Genomic DNA, 12395 nt, shown 5'->3' with positions numbered 1-12395 from the left:
TTGAACCACCAACCGCTTGATTAGCAATCTACTGTTTAACCCCTGGGGCCACCAGGGTCCTTAGAGATAAAAAGTCCTGTGACACCCCAAGAGAGGAGAGATCCACGGGGCTTGCAGAAGGATTGAAGGGCATGGAAAACTCATTGAGGAATGGTAGCCTTTGAATAAATCAGCGACTAAAACAACAGCACTAATAATCATACCCCCCTGCCATTGAGTCAGTCCTGACTCGTCACGGCCCCATACAGAGTTATGAGAGACTCTCTTTCTCCCCAAAAGCCCCTAATGAGCTTGAACCCTGGCCTTACGGTTAGTCAGCAGCCCCACGAGAAGCCCACAGTGGCAGCCACCATGGCAGCAGGGCCCTTAGATGGGGCAGTAGGATGGTGAGCGGTGGAGCAGAGTAAGGTTGAAGCGATGAGTTCACGTGGATGTGCGTAGATGACAGGGAACGTGGAGAGCCACGTCCTTGATGCTGCTAGTTTGTTGTCAGGAACTGTGAGTCGGCTCCAGCCCCCAGGGGCAGACAAAGCACTGCCGGGTCACCACCACCCTCACAATGGCTACATGTGAGGCCATCATTGCAGCCCCTCGGCCCACCCATCTCTCTGCCGGTCTGTCTCTCTCTCTTCCTCTGCCCCTCTACTTTCCAAGCATGGTGGCCTTTTCCAGGGACTGGTCTCTCCGGACAACATGTTGCAAAGTCTGTGAGACCAAGTCTCTCTCCCCATCCTCCCTTACCAGGAACTTTGTGGCTGCCCTTCCTCCAAGACAGAAGTGTTTGCTCTGCTAATAGGCCATGTACCCTCGATAGCCTCTAAGCATCACATGTCAAGTGCATCCATTCTCCTGCTGGCTTTCACAGCCACTGCTCAATGCTCACGTGCACAGGAGGCGACTGAAAATGCCATCGCTTGGGTGAGGAGCACCTTGGTCCTCAAAGTAGCATCCTTGCTCTTCGGCACTTTAAAGAGCTCTTGGGTAGCAGATTTCCCCAGGGTGACGTCTTGATTTCATGGCTGCTGCTTCCCTGAGTGTGAATTGTGCATCCAAGCGAGATGAAACCTTTGACAGCGTCCATCTTTTCTTCATTTATCACGATGTTGCTTGTTCGTCCAGGTGCTGGGATCGGGGTTTGTCGACACTGAGATGCATTCCATGCAGGAGGCTGAGGTCCTTTTTCTTCTTCAGCCAGTCTTCAAGTCCTCCTCATGCCAAGCAAGCAAGCTGGGTCCCCTACCTGTAGCAGGTTGTTAATAAGCCTTCCCCAGCCCTGTTGGCTGCAGTGTGCCGGATGATTTGCTTGGCATACAGACTGAATGGGTATGGTGAAAGGATAGAACCCTGGCGAACACCTTTCCGGATTTCAAATCAGGCCACATCTCTCCGTGCTGTTCCTAGGACTGCCCCCTTGGTCTGCGTACAGGTGTCACGTGCGAGGGATGACGTGTTCTGGAATCCCCGTGGCCTTCTGTGTTATTTATAGTGTGTTATCCCCCACTCAGTCACGTGCCGTTACACAGTCAACAAAGCACAGGTAAGTGAAGGGCTTGCTTACATGTCCCTGCCCACCCCTGGGGAAGGACCCACAGGCCAGAGAGCATGCAAGGACTCAAAGACCAAAGGTGGAGGTTCGAGGCAGACACTGACTCATTACGAGCCTAGCTAGTGTTTCTGAGGCTGTAAATCTTTAAAGGGGCAGACACCTCGTCTTTCTCTTTAGAACATGTAGGACCGTGTGATGTTCCTAAACAAGCACTTCAAAAAAATCATTTTATTGGGGGTTTGTACTGCTCTTATCACAATCCATACATACATCCATCATGTCAAGCACATTTGTACATTTGCTGCCATCATCATTCTCAAAACATTTTTTTTCTACTTGAGCCCTTGGTACCAGCTCCTCATTCCCCCCCCCTCCCTCCATCACCCTCCCTCCCTTACAAGCCCTTGATAATTTATTTTTTTTTTCATGTCTTACACTGTCTGATGTCTCCCTTCACCCACTTTTCTGTTGTCCGTCCCCCAGGGAGGTGGTTATACGTAAATCATTGTGATTGCTTCCCCCTTTCTCCCCAACCTTCCCCTTCCCCTCTTGTTATTGCTACTTTCATTATTGGTCCTGAGGGGGTTATCTGTCCTGGATTCCCTGTGTTTCCAGTTCTTATCTACACCAGTGTATATCCTCTGGTCTAGCTGGATTTGTAAGGTAGAATTGAGATCATGATAGTGGGGGAGGGGAGGAAGCATTAAAGAACTAGAGGAAGTTGTATGTTCCACTGGTGCTACACTGCACCCTGACTGGCTCATCTCCTCCCCGCCACCCTTCTGTAGGAGGATGCCCAGTTACCTACAGATGGGCTTTGGGTCTCCACTCCGCACCCCCTCTCACTCACAATGATATGATTTTTCGTTCTTCGATGCCTGATACCTGATTCTATTGACACCTTGTGCATCACGCAGGCTGGTGTGCATCTTCCATGTGGGATTTGTTGCTTCTCAGCTATGGCCACTCCTAAACAAGCACTCTTAACAGAGTTTCCATCCAGTCCTGGGCACTCAGGCAGTGTGCTATAGAAAAGTGGAGCGTTCAACTGTGTCATTTCAAGGTACATAGCATCCCTCAAAGGCCGCACCAGAAGAATTCAATTCAGAAATCCCATAAAGGGAACTTTACCTTACACACTCCTGGGACCGGTGGAAGGAATGGAGCTGGTCCCTTGCACTTAAGGCTGAAGTGCTCTAGTGTGGCAAGAAGCAGATGACGTCCGTGGAAGTCATCAGACTTTTCTTCAATTTTCCAGCTTTGAGACCAAAACCAAACCAAATTCACTGCCACCGAGTCGATTCACAGTGACCCTGTCTCAGAAACTCATATATACCCATTAATCAGCAACTTTAAACTACCACGTATTTGCTATTTTCATGCTCTTGGGGCTTTTTGTGACATACCTTTGCCCAGGGGCTTGGTTCTTCCTTAGCAAATGAATGTTATTGAAAGTTTTCTCCACCTCCAACCCTCATCGTTTGCATAAAGTGTCATTGTCTTTTGATTTTTTTAATCTGTACAAGTCAATATAATCCATATATTTTAGTGTAAAAAGCTGCTCTACACACAATTTCTTTCCTTTTCCCAACAGTGTCCTACAGTCAATACCATGAACTAATGATACTTTCAATACAACTACCATGTACTCCATTGGAATGATTTATAATATTCCCCAATAAAATGACAAGGATATCTATAACATGGACTGGGAATGTATACAAGGCATCGATATATGAGTGAATTTTGAGCTCACCCTTAATCCTATCCCTAATCAAAGAACAATTAGTTCTGTGACATGGACCTACTAGATGCTTGCCCTTATGAAGAGATCAATGGATGCTACAGTAACCTGTGATGCTACAGATATGGATGCTACAGTAACCTGTGATGAAAAATGCAGATGGTGCCTGGCTATTGAAAGAATAGTATCTGATTGGGGTGATGATTGTACAACTCTTCTCAATATGATTGAACTATTAAATTGTATGGTGTGTGGATTATGTGACAATAAAACTGAGTTGATTAAAAAATATAACCTTTATATTACTTATTCTCTGACTTAGGGATTACATGGAAATATTTTTTAAATATAAAAATGAAAGAAAGAATAAGATCTGAGGCCTTAAAACCTTGTACTAAAACAAGCAGACAGATGGGCTGATTATCGGACTTATGGACTTGATCTATATTGGGGCTGGGATGTTTTCTCAATATTCAACTGCTCTTATATATAAAGCTCTTTCTTGTACTCATGTGAGGCTCTATGAATTTGTTTCTGTAGTCTACCCAGACTGACACATCTGGGAGAGCCTCACACAGCTTTTCCTGATCCCAAACCAATATCTCAGGACCAGGGTTTCTACCAGCCAGCTCTGGGTGTCGGCACCAGGACCCGGAGCCCGTGCATGGCCTGACCGATGGGTCCTCACATCCCCTGCATGCCTCCTGCATGCTCCCCCGTCTCACACACGTTTCGCTCTCTGAACCTGCGTGCCTATTGCCCAGCACTGCTCCCTGACTCTGCACCCCCGCAAGCCTCCGGGGACACCCCAGCAGCACTGCCCTGCCTTCCCTTGAACATCCTCAGTGCTGGGGTCACCTGGGTAAGTCTCAGCCTGCAACCCCCGAAGGGAGAACAGGCCTGGCTTCCACCTCACTGTGTAATAACAGGGCTTCTCTGCATTAGGAAATAAAACCTGCTTGCACGTGCCGGCCTCGTCGATGGCAGGACTGCAGGGGGAGGCCGAGGCTGATGTTCAAGGCCTGTACCAGCCATGCACACCTGGACCAGCAGGGGGCAGTGCAATGCCGAGCATGGTCCAGGAACCGGCAAGGAGCCTGCTTATGCAGTGACCATTGGATTCCCAGCACAAGTTCGCAGTCTTTTCATTTCTATCTTATATGTAACAGTTTGAGGTAGAAGCTTTATGAAACATGATACAAAGTAGAGTAAAGGGGGGGGTAGGTCTGTAGCCAAGGCTGGGTGAGGTCCTTCCAATGCATTTGCAGAATGCCCTGAATTACTTCATTGAAAGGCGGCCTGTGCTGCACCATCCCCACAGGTGTGGTCAGGTTGGAGCCCATTGCTACAGCCACTGTCTGAATTATGTATCTTAACCTGTGGGACACACACAGGCTGTGGGGCCACACAGGCTGTGGGGACTTACCTATCTTCAGAGAAGCTCGGGAGGGACTGGGCCAAAGCTTCCTGTCTGGCCATGGGGCGGGGGTAGTTTCTGTGAGAGATACCAGGGGTTGCTTCCCCCTCCCTGCAGGCCCCATCCCCCACCTTGCCCCTATGTCATGCCTCGATAGAAGCTGGAGTTTAGGGGCTAACTTTCAGAGTGTGTCTGTGTACTTCGGACCTGGGGCAAAGGGACCAACAAGCAGCGAACAATGCAGTGTCTCAGGGCTGCAGCCTGCAGTACACACCCCAGGTTTAGGACCTGAATCTGACCTCTAGAAAGTCAATACTCAATATCGATCCTGCCGCTGGGATCAGTGTTCCACCAACATGCTGGAAACTTGTGGCAAAGGAAGATGAACAGCCAGGGAACATTAAACACACTCGTGCACAGTTGTCACAGCGTTGTCTCTGACTCGTGGGGCACCCGCCTGTGTCGGGCACTACAGAGCCCCACAGGGTGCTCTTTGGCTGGTTGCTCATAAGAAGATCACCAGGCCTCTCTTCTGAGGTGCCTGAGTGGACTTCACCATTTCGCTTAGCAGCCAAGAGCCTTAAGATTTGCACCAACAAGAGATCCCAGGGAATATTTAGGAACCCTCTGTTCCTGACTATTAGATGTAATCGTATGCATAATTATACAGTGCTTGTATACAATTATATCATTAAGCGATTGAATGCCATTCTTACTTATGCAACTAGTAAGTGTATAGTGGTATAATGTTATACGATAAACCCACTATCTAATTAATATATCATAACTATTATTATATAATATTTCTGGTATCATTTTTCTCTCTTTCCTCTATGGCTTCACAGGCAGGGGGAAGTCTCTATTACCGCATTGCTTACCTCCTTCATTTAATATCGAGATGCTAAATAAGAGGATTAAGGAGGCCTGGCGGGGCCGTGGGTTAGGCGCTGACCTGCTAACCAACCACAAGGTGGATGGTTCAAACCCACCAGCTGCACCACAGGAGAAACATGAAGCAGGCTGCTCCTCCACGTGGGGGTGCTATGAGCCGACCTGGAATTGATGGCAGTGGCTACGGGGTGGTAGCTGGTAAGAGAAGGTGTCTTGCAGAGCCACACCTCCAGTGGATGGGCTCCTGGCTCAGGGCAGCCCAGAATTCCTCCCCAGTGCATCCTGACCCACCTCCTGTGTTCCTTCAGCTCGGTCACTTGTGCTGCACCTGAGATGCAGGTATCCCCCTAATGTGCATGTGTATCCAGAGAGAGAGAGAGAGGTTGGGACAAACTGAAAACTTGCGCATGGAGGCCTTTCAGCACAACTCCTCAGGCCTAGCTCAGAGATCACACACACACACACACACACACACACACACAAATCTAATGAAAAATGTCTCCCGAATTCTTTCCATCATTGGAGCAAACCTCTGTGAAGTAACAGTTAACGACACAATCAGAGAGGGTGAAGCTCTTTTCCAAAAGATAAAACCGTTTGGACCCAAGCTACAGGGAATGCGGGAATGCGTGAGTCTTTGTTTTCCAGCATGAAAATTACATGTTTATTCAAAGCAGATGTGGCTTTGTGACATTTGCTTGGGGGTGGGGCGGGGGAACCCCAGAGAGTCCTCAGGAAGGAAAGAAAAGCACAGGGAGTCTTTCCCAAAAGGCAGAACAAACAAGAGCGAGGCCTGGCTGCCGCTCAGCCTTCACAGAAAACACAACCCAGGCGGCGACATGGAAGCACGGTGCAGCCAAGAGGGGCCCGTGGAGACTGGAGACGACAGGATGCTAAGAAAATCGGACAGTCCTGAGACACCTCCCACCCCGCTCCCCGCCGAGGCCTGCTCTCTGGCTCTGCTGGTCACCCCACCTTCACCCCAAGGACACTGGCCCCCTTTGATGCCCGCAGTTTCTCTAAGCTCCCTGCCCACCCCCTCTAAGAAGGGCTGAGAGGTTGAATCATGTCTTTTGGGGGCAGGTGCACAGACACAGAGGGTAGGGACAGAGGGCAGCCAGTCTGACCCTGGGGCAGCGCTGGTTCCCGGCCCTTTTTAATAGCACTGTCGGAGAGCAAGCCGCATAGAGAGGCCCCAGTGTGACTCTCCTCTCCGAGGAGACCTGGAGGCGCAGCAGGGTAGGTGCTGGGCTGTTAACCAACTGCAAGGTCCATCCGCAGTTTGAATCCATCAGGTGCTCCTGGGGAGACAGATGAGGCAGTCTACTCCTGTGAAGGCTGGAGATCTTGGGAATCCCAGGGAGCAGCTCTAGTCTGCCCTACAGGGTTGCTGGGAGTCTGAATGCACTTAAGGGCAGTGGGTTTGGCTCCTCCCCAGCCGAGCCCCCTCCCCCTCTGCCCATGGGGACATTTCCATGGTGCAGCTGTCAGGGTGCCTGCCCTAACACATCATCACAGGTCTGGGAGGTACAATTGTACAGCAGTAATGAGTAAAGATTACAGTAAAGTCATAAAAGCGCATGAGAGAAGAGAGATGGAAATAATGGAGTCAGATACAACTCATGGGAGGAATGCTCGCCTCAGCCTCACTTGGTAGTCCACGTGGAGAGAGAGAGAGAGAGATTTACTGCTAACCAAAGCTTTTATATTCTCTGGGGACGTGCAAGCCCCCTAATTACAGGTAAAGACATGGATCACAGGAAAGGGTTGTGCTATAAGTAACACAGTAATGGGAGGGGGGTGATCTAGGGGTATCCACGTAATAGGAAGGGGAAGTATTGGGGGTATACATGTGATAAGATGGGCGGATCCTAGATTCATGTTGACAAACTAACTTTGGATGTCACTGAGCTGGTTTGGCCTGCTCTCTGACTCACTATAGAAACCACTATTTAAAAAAAAAACCATTATCAGTACAATGTAAAACTCCACCATTTTGTAAGCCTTTAGGGAGAAGTAGTCCATTGCCTTTAACAGCAGGGAGCAGGCCCTACCAGTCCAGATAGTTGTTTGACAACTGACTGCCTTCAGGGAGGGAGCTTGACCATCATTTACCATTAGCTGCAAGCAGTGTCCTAAGTCTGACATATTTGGGGAAGACAACTTGGGAGAAATCTTTCTGTTTCCCACAATTACCCCTTTTGTTTTATATATATAATTCAGAGAGCCACATGGGTGACATGGTTATTTTCTATACATTGAAAGCTGTCAAGGCAAAACTTAGTGATCCAATTAATAGAGCCAAAAATCCAGCTTATAGCAAACATCTTGAATCCAGGCGCTGGGGATAAAGTCCCCCTAAGCCTCTCTGCCATTGGAGGAAGGTACAAGAGGAATTGGATGCGGCGGTAGCAGGAAATGGAGCCAATAGAGTCTGCTTCTTTAGGGAGATTGAATCAACCATGTGCTCACTTTAAGGCAGCACAGCTTTAGAGGAAGAAACTGTGGAAATGATAAACTATCGGAGGAACATGTGCTTGGACTATATCTCCAACTGCCAGAGTGGCGGTTGTCCTGCCGTGAAATACTAGTCTTCCAGATTCCCTTCATACCAGTCTGGGAATAAGTCCCAGTTTTATTCCCCTCAGGGCTAGTATCCCACATTTCCCTTCTCTGCATTACGTTTAAGATTTCATAGTGTCACAGAGGCAACATGGTCTCTCTTCATGTCTCTTAGCTTCCTATAGAAGCGGCACAAGACTGCCAGCATCAGAATTATGATGATAAGCAAGACAGTCAGACTGGAGCTTAAGCTTGAGGATCCAACCCTTCCATGCCATTCACCTATTGCTTAATCACATCAGAGCCAGGAGATGCCTCAAGTCTGTCTTTGAATGTATAGAAAACATCCTTCTTAAGCTGATCAACATCTAAGAAAATATTTCCCTTAAACCCTTGCAAATGTTTCTTAATCAAATTCTAATCATGCAATGTCTTATTATATGGGTAAGGGGGTTACACAAAAAATCAGTTCCATTCCAATCACATTTTAACATTAATTTACAAGTCCAAAATCTTGATCTTTCAGCAAAAGAACAGTCTGTAGTAATAGTCCAGTCACTATTGTATAAAATGTTTGAGTTATGATAGAGTCCCAGAGTGTCCCTTAGACATCAGCAATGGAAGAAATATCTCAGCGCTCAGCAATCGCCGTTCTCAGGAATCTTCGAGATCTTCTTGATGTTTTGGATAACTTCAGTAGCAGGACAGAGGGTCAGATCACACATCAGCTTCCCTCCTTTCTTCTGGGCCTTGCTGGCTGAAAAGAAATCCACCCATCTCCATGCGGCCATGGTCCAGCGCCCTCGAAAGCTGCTTGAGGGGCGCCTGGGTGAACAGCTCTGTCCTAGGTACCTCGGAGGCCCCTGGGCCGCGGTAGCGGCCGCCTGCAGGCTGCGCGGAGCTTGGGGCTGCCCAGAATGAGGACGAAGGGGTGCAGCGAGGTGCACAGGTAGATGACTATCTGCCACGGCCAGTACCAGTCGCTCTCCACCGAGACGAAGCCAGCCGCGTCGATGACGAGGGACAAGAAGAACCGCGCGTAGAGGCCGAGGAAGGAGACAAGGGCAGAGAGCTTGCGCACGAGTGGCCGGGCGAGCGGGTCCTGCAGGGCGGGCCTGTGTCTGCGCAGGGAGGTGAGGAGCAGCGCCATGGCGGCCAGGGACAGCGAGCCGGGCACAGAGAGTGAGGCCAGCTTCAGGGGCAGGAAATAGTGGATCTCCAGCCAGTGCGCCCACTCCCGGTAGGTCTGGTTCCCCACGAGGGCCCCCATCAGGTACCCCTGGTACATGAGGCGGTTCCCCCAGAAGAAGAGCAGGGTGACCAGGGTGGACACGGCCAGGGAGCCGAGCAGCAGCCAGTGCACCAGGGCCGGCAGCCGCCACTTGAGCCACAGGAAGGCGGGGCAGCCGAAGCTGGCGATCTTGGCGCAGAAGAGCACGCTGAGCCAGGTGCCCAGCCAGAAGGTGGCCGTGTTGAGGAAGTCCCAGTGCAGGCCGAAGAGCTGGCGCGCCGCGCCGGTGTAGTACCGCGCCCCGCACAGCGCCGCGTGGAAGTTGTTGGCCAGGCCCAGCCACTGCAGGCAGAAGCGCGCCGCGCCCAGGCTGAGCAGCACCAGGTCGGGGGCGCCAGCCGGCCCCGCCGCCGCCGCCACTCGGCCCCCAGCACCAGGAAGCCGTTGGCCGCGGTGCCCAGCAGACACAGCAACACGAAGAGTAGCTTGAAGAAGGCGGAGAGCGCCGGCTGCATCCCGCGGCCACCAGGCCCTGGCCCGCGCGTCCTCCTGGAGCCCTCGAGCAGAACGCCGCCTGGACCCCGGCCTGGCCCGTCCAGCGGGCATGCAAATGTCCCCCGGCTCGGATACCGCGGCTGGCTCGTGGTTGCTGATTTGCCTCTGTGTTTTGCCTGCACGCCGCCTAGGTCAGCGTCCACAGCGGGGCGAGGTGGGGTGTCTGGGACGGAGCACGCCCCCCCTCTCCCCCCCCCCCCGTGCTAGCCTCTTCACGCCTGACTTCCTTGTTCCGTGCCCGTTGAGTCGGTTTCGACCCACAGCAAGCCCATCCACACACAACAGAACAAAACTCCATCCTGTCCCGCGCCAGTTCCACAATGGTCCCCGGACTTGAGCCCGCTGCTGCAGCCACTGTGTCAATCCGCGCCAGACCCCTCCTCAAGCTCCAGGCCTGGGGGCTGAAGGTCTAGGGAGATGTCCTTCCGCCGGAAAAAGACACACACACACACAGGCTATGGAGTCCCCCTCCTGGAACTGGGCTCTGTGGGCTTCCCGCAGCAGCTTGCTCTGTTCTAAAACTCTGCTCCCCTCCCCCAAAGAAGCTAGAACCTGCTCTGCTCGCCACAGCCAAGCGCTTCCCCGTTTTGCAACAGGGGGGCCGTGAGCAAGATGGCAGCGCTAGAAAGGGCTGCTGGTTTCGCTTACTCAAGCCGGTGGGGGCTGGCAGGCCTTCCCTGCCTAACACTGGGCCACAGACCTTTCAGCCCACCCAGCTCCTAAATGTCTGGTGACCCCAGAGGCAGGAGTGAATGCTGCTGTCACAACTGGCTTGACACTCACAGAAGGCCCCCTGCTTCTTGCTCAGGGTAGGCAGGAGGCCACCCTCAGGCCAACAGCCACCGCCGCTCTGAGCCAACTGGGCTTTTCAGTGGCTGTTCAAAGCCACCAGGAGGAAGGGGTCCAGAGGGAGGAAGCCCAAGCTTCGTCGCACGCCAGTCACGAGTGACAAGCCATCCCCTCCCCCACATTCTGTGGGCTCTACGTGAGCCGGCCCCAGTCACCCACCCACAGGGGGTCTCACGAGGCTAAGTGCATACTAGCTGTCCAGAGGGGAAAGGGCGCCCAGGTTTGGACTGGATTTGCTGCCATGGGGCTGAGACAGGGAGCACCAAGGATGGGCCCAGGTTGGTGGGGAAGCAGCGGCTGGCTGAGCTGAGTACAGGGGGTGAGGGGTGTCCTTCACTGGGCTTTGGCCATGCTGAACTGAACATTGCTGTTGGGCCTCTAGATTGAGTTTGAGGGGTGAAGTAGGAACCAGAAATGTGGACACAGCGGAGGGAGGGAGGGAGGGCTGGAGGGACAGGCGTGGACTTGTCATGAAACTGATGAGATCATCCGGGGGGCGGATGTCAGGGAGGCCACACAAGGGCTGGAGCCCAGCCTGCATCTCCATCTTTAGGGGCCAGAGGCTCCAGAGTGGCGGAGAGGAGAGTGTGGGGGTGGCCAGGCTGGAATGAGAAACACCCGGCTAAGGTAGGGGGAGGGGGGTGCTCCAGTTCCAGGTGACTGGGCTGTGCCAGGGCCTCGGCAGGGTTCACTGGGAGCCGCCTGTCCGTAGGCACAGGGGCGTGCTCCAGTGCTGAGGATCATGGGAAAGGCTGTCCTGGAAGGTGGCCTGGGGATTACCCAGAGTCCCTTGGTGGAGACCCAAGCCGAGCAGATGGAGTGTCAGAGTTGGCCTGTGTCCTGTATTTACCCCTTATCTGCAGAGAGTGTTCAAGAGACTGTGTGAGAGACAGGTTGGCCTGAGTGTGTGTGTAATCTGAGTGTGGGAGAGGGAGGGAGAGTGTATGAGACTGTGTGTGTGGCAGAGGGTGAGTATGAACGGAGGACAGCGGGTATAAGAGAGACAGAGTTTGAGATAGGTGACACCTGAGTGGGTGTGAGAGGGAGACAGAGTGGGTGTGAGAGAGCAGCAGCATGTAGGTGCAAGAGAGGCTGTGCGTATGAAAGAGAGACTATATTTGTGCGACAGTGTGTGAGTGTGTAAGAGAGAAACTGTGTGAGAGATAGAGCATGGAGCTGAGCCAGCGTGTAAGAGAGAAATAGTACATCTATAAGTGTGTATAAGTGTGTGAGAGAGTGGCAGGATGTGTGTGACAGACACACAGCGTATGTGTGAGACAGTGTGTGTGTATGTTGTGGGTGAGAGGCTGTGTGTTCCAGTGAGAAAGTGTGTGTATGAAAAAGAGTGCAGGAGGGTGTGTATGTGAGAGATTGTGTGCGCATGTGCGCGTGTGACACAGAGGAGCGTGGACATTGTTGACAGAAAATGTGGGTGTTGTGGTTTGGTGCCCTCAAGTCGTTCCCACAGAAGGAAACACCACCCAAGTACACACCTCTTCACGGTGGTCCTTACGTGTGGGCCCATCACGGCACCTTGCTCCGTGTCCCTGCACCTCTGCTGTACCGAGCATAATGTCCTTCTCCAGAGACTGGTCTCTCC

The 12395-nt window shown here is 52.0% G+C and overlaps 1 protein-coding gene across 1 annotated transcript; it reads right to left on the bottom strand.

The window, feature by feature from the left end:
• Positions 1-9004: 9004 nt before the first annotated feature.
• On the bottom strand, positions 9005-9906 carry LOC142456248 (taste receptor type 2 member 41-like). Its single transcript, XM_075557434.1, is given in 2 exon segments — positions 9005-9780; positions 9783-9906. Coding segments are annotated over 2 exon segments (900 nt in total).
• Between the last annotated feature and the right edge of the window lie 2489 nt (positions 9907-12395).

This window comes from Tenrec ecaudatus, chromosome 9 (assembly GCF_050624435.1).
Source record: "Tenrec ecaudatus isolate mTenEca1 chromosome 9, mTenEca1.hap1, whole genome shotgun sequence".
Classification (NCBI taxonomy): Eukaryota; Metazoa; Chordata; class Mammalia; order Afrosoricida; family Tenrecidae; genus Tenrec; species Tenrec ecaudatus.
Note: the sequence above shows the minus strand (reverse complement) of the source record. Positions and strands in the feature narration are given on the sequence as shown.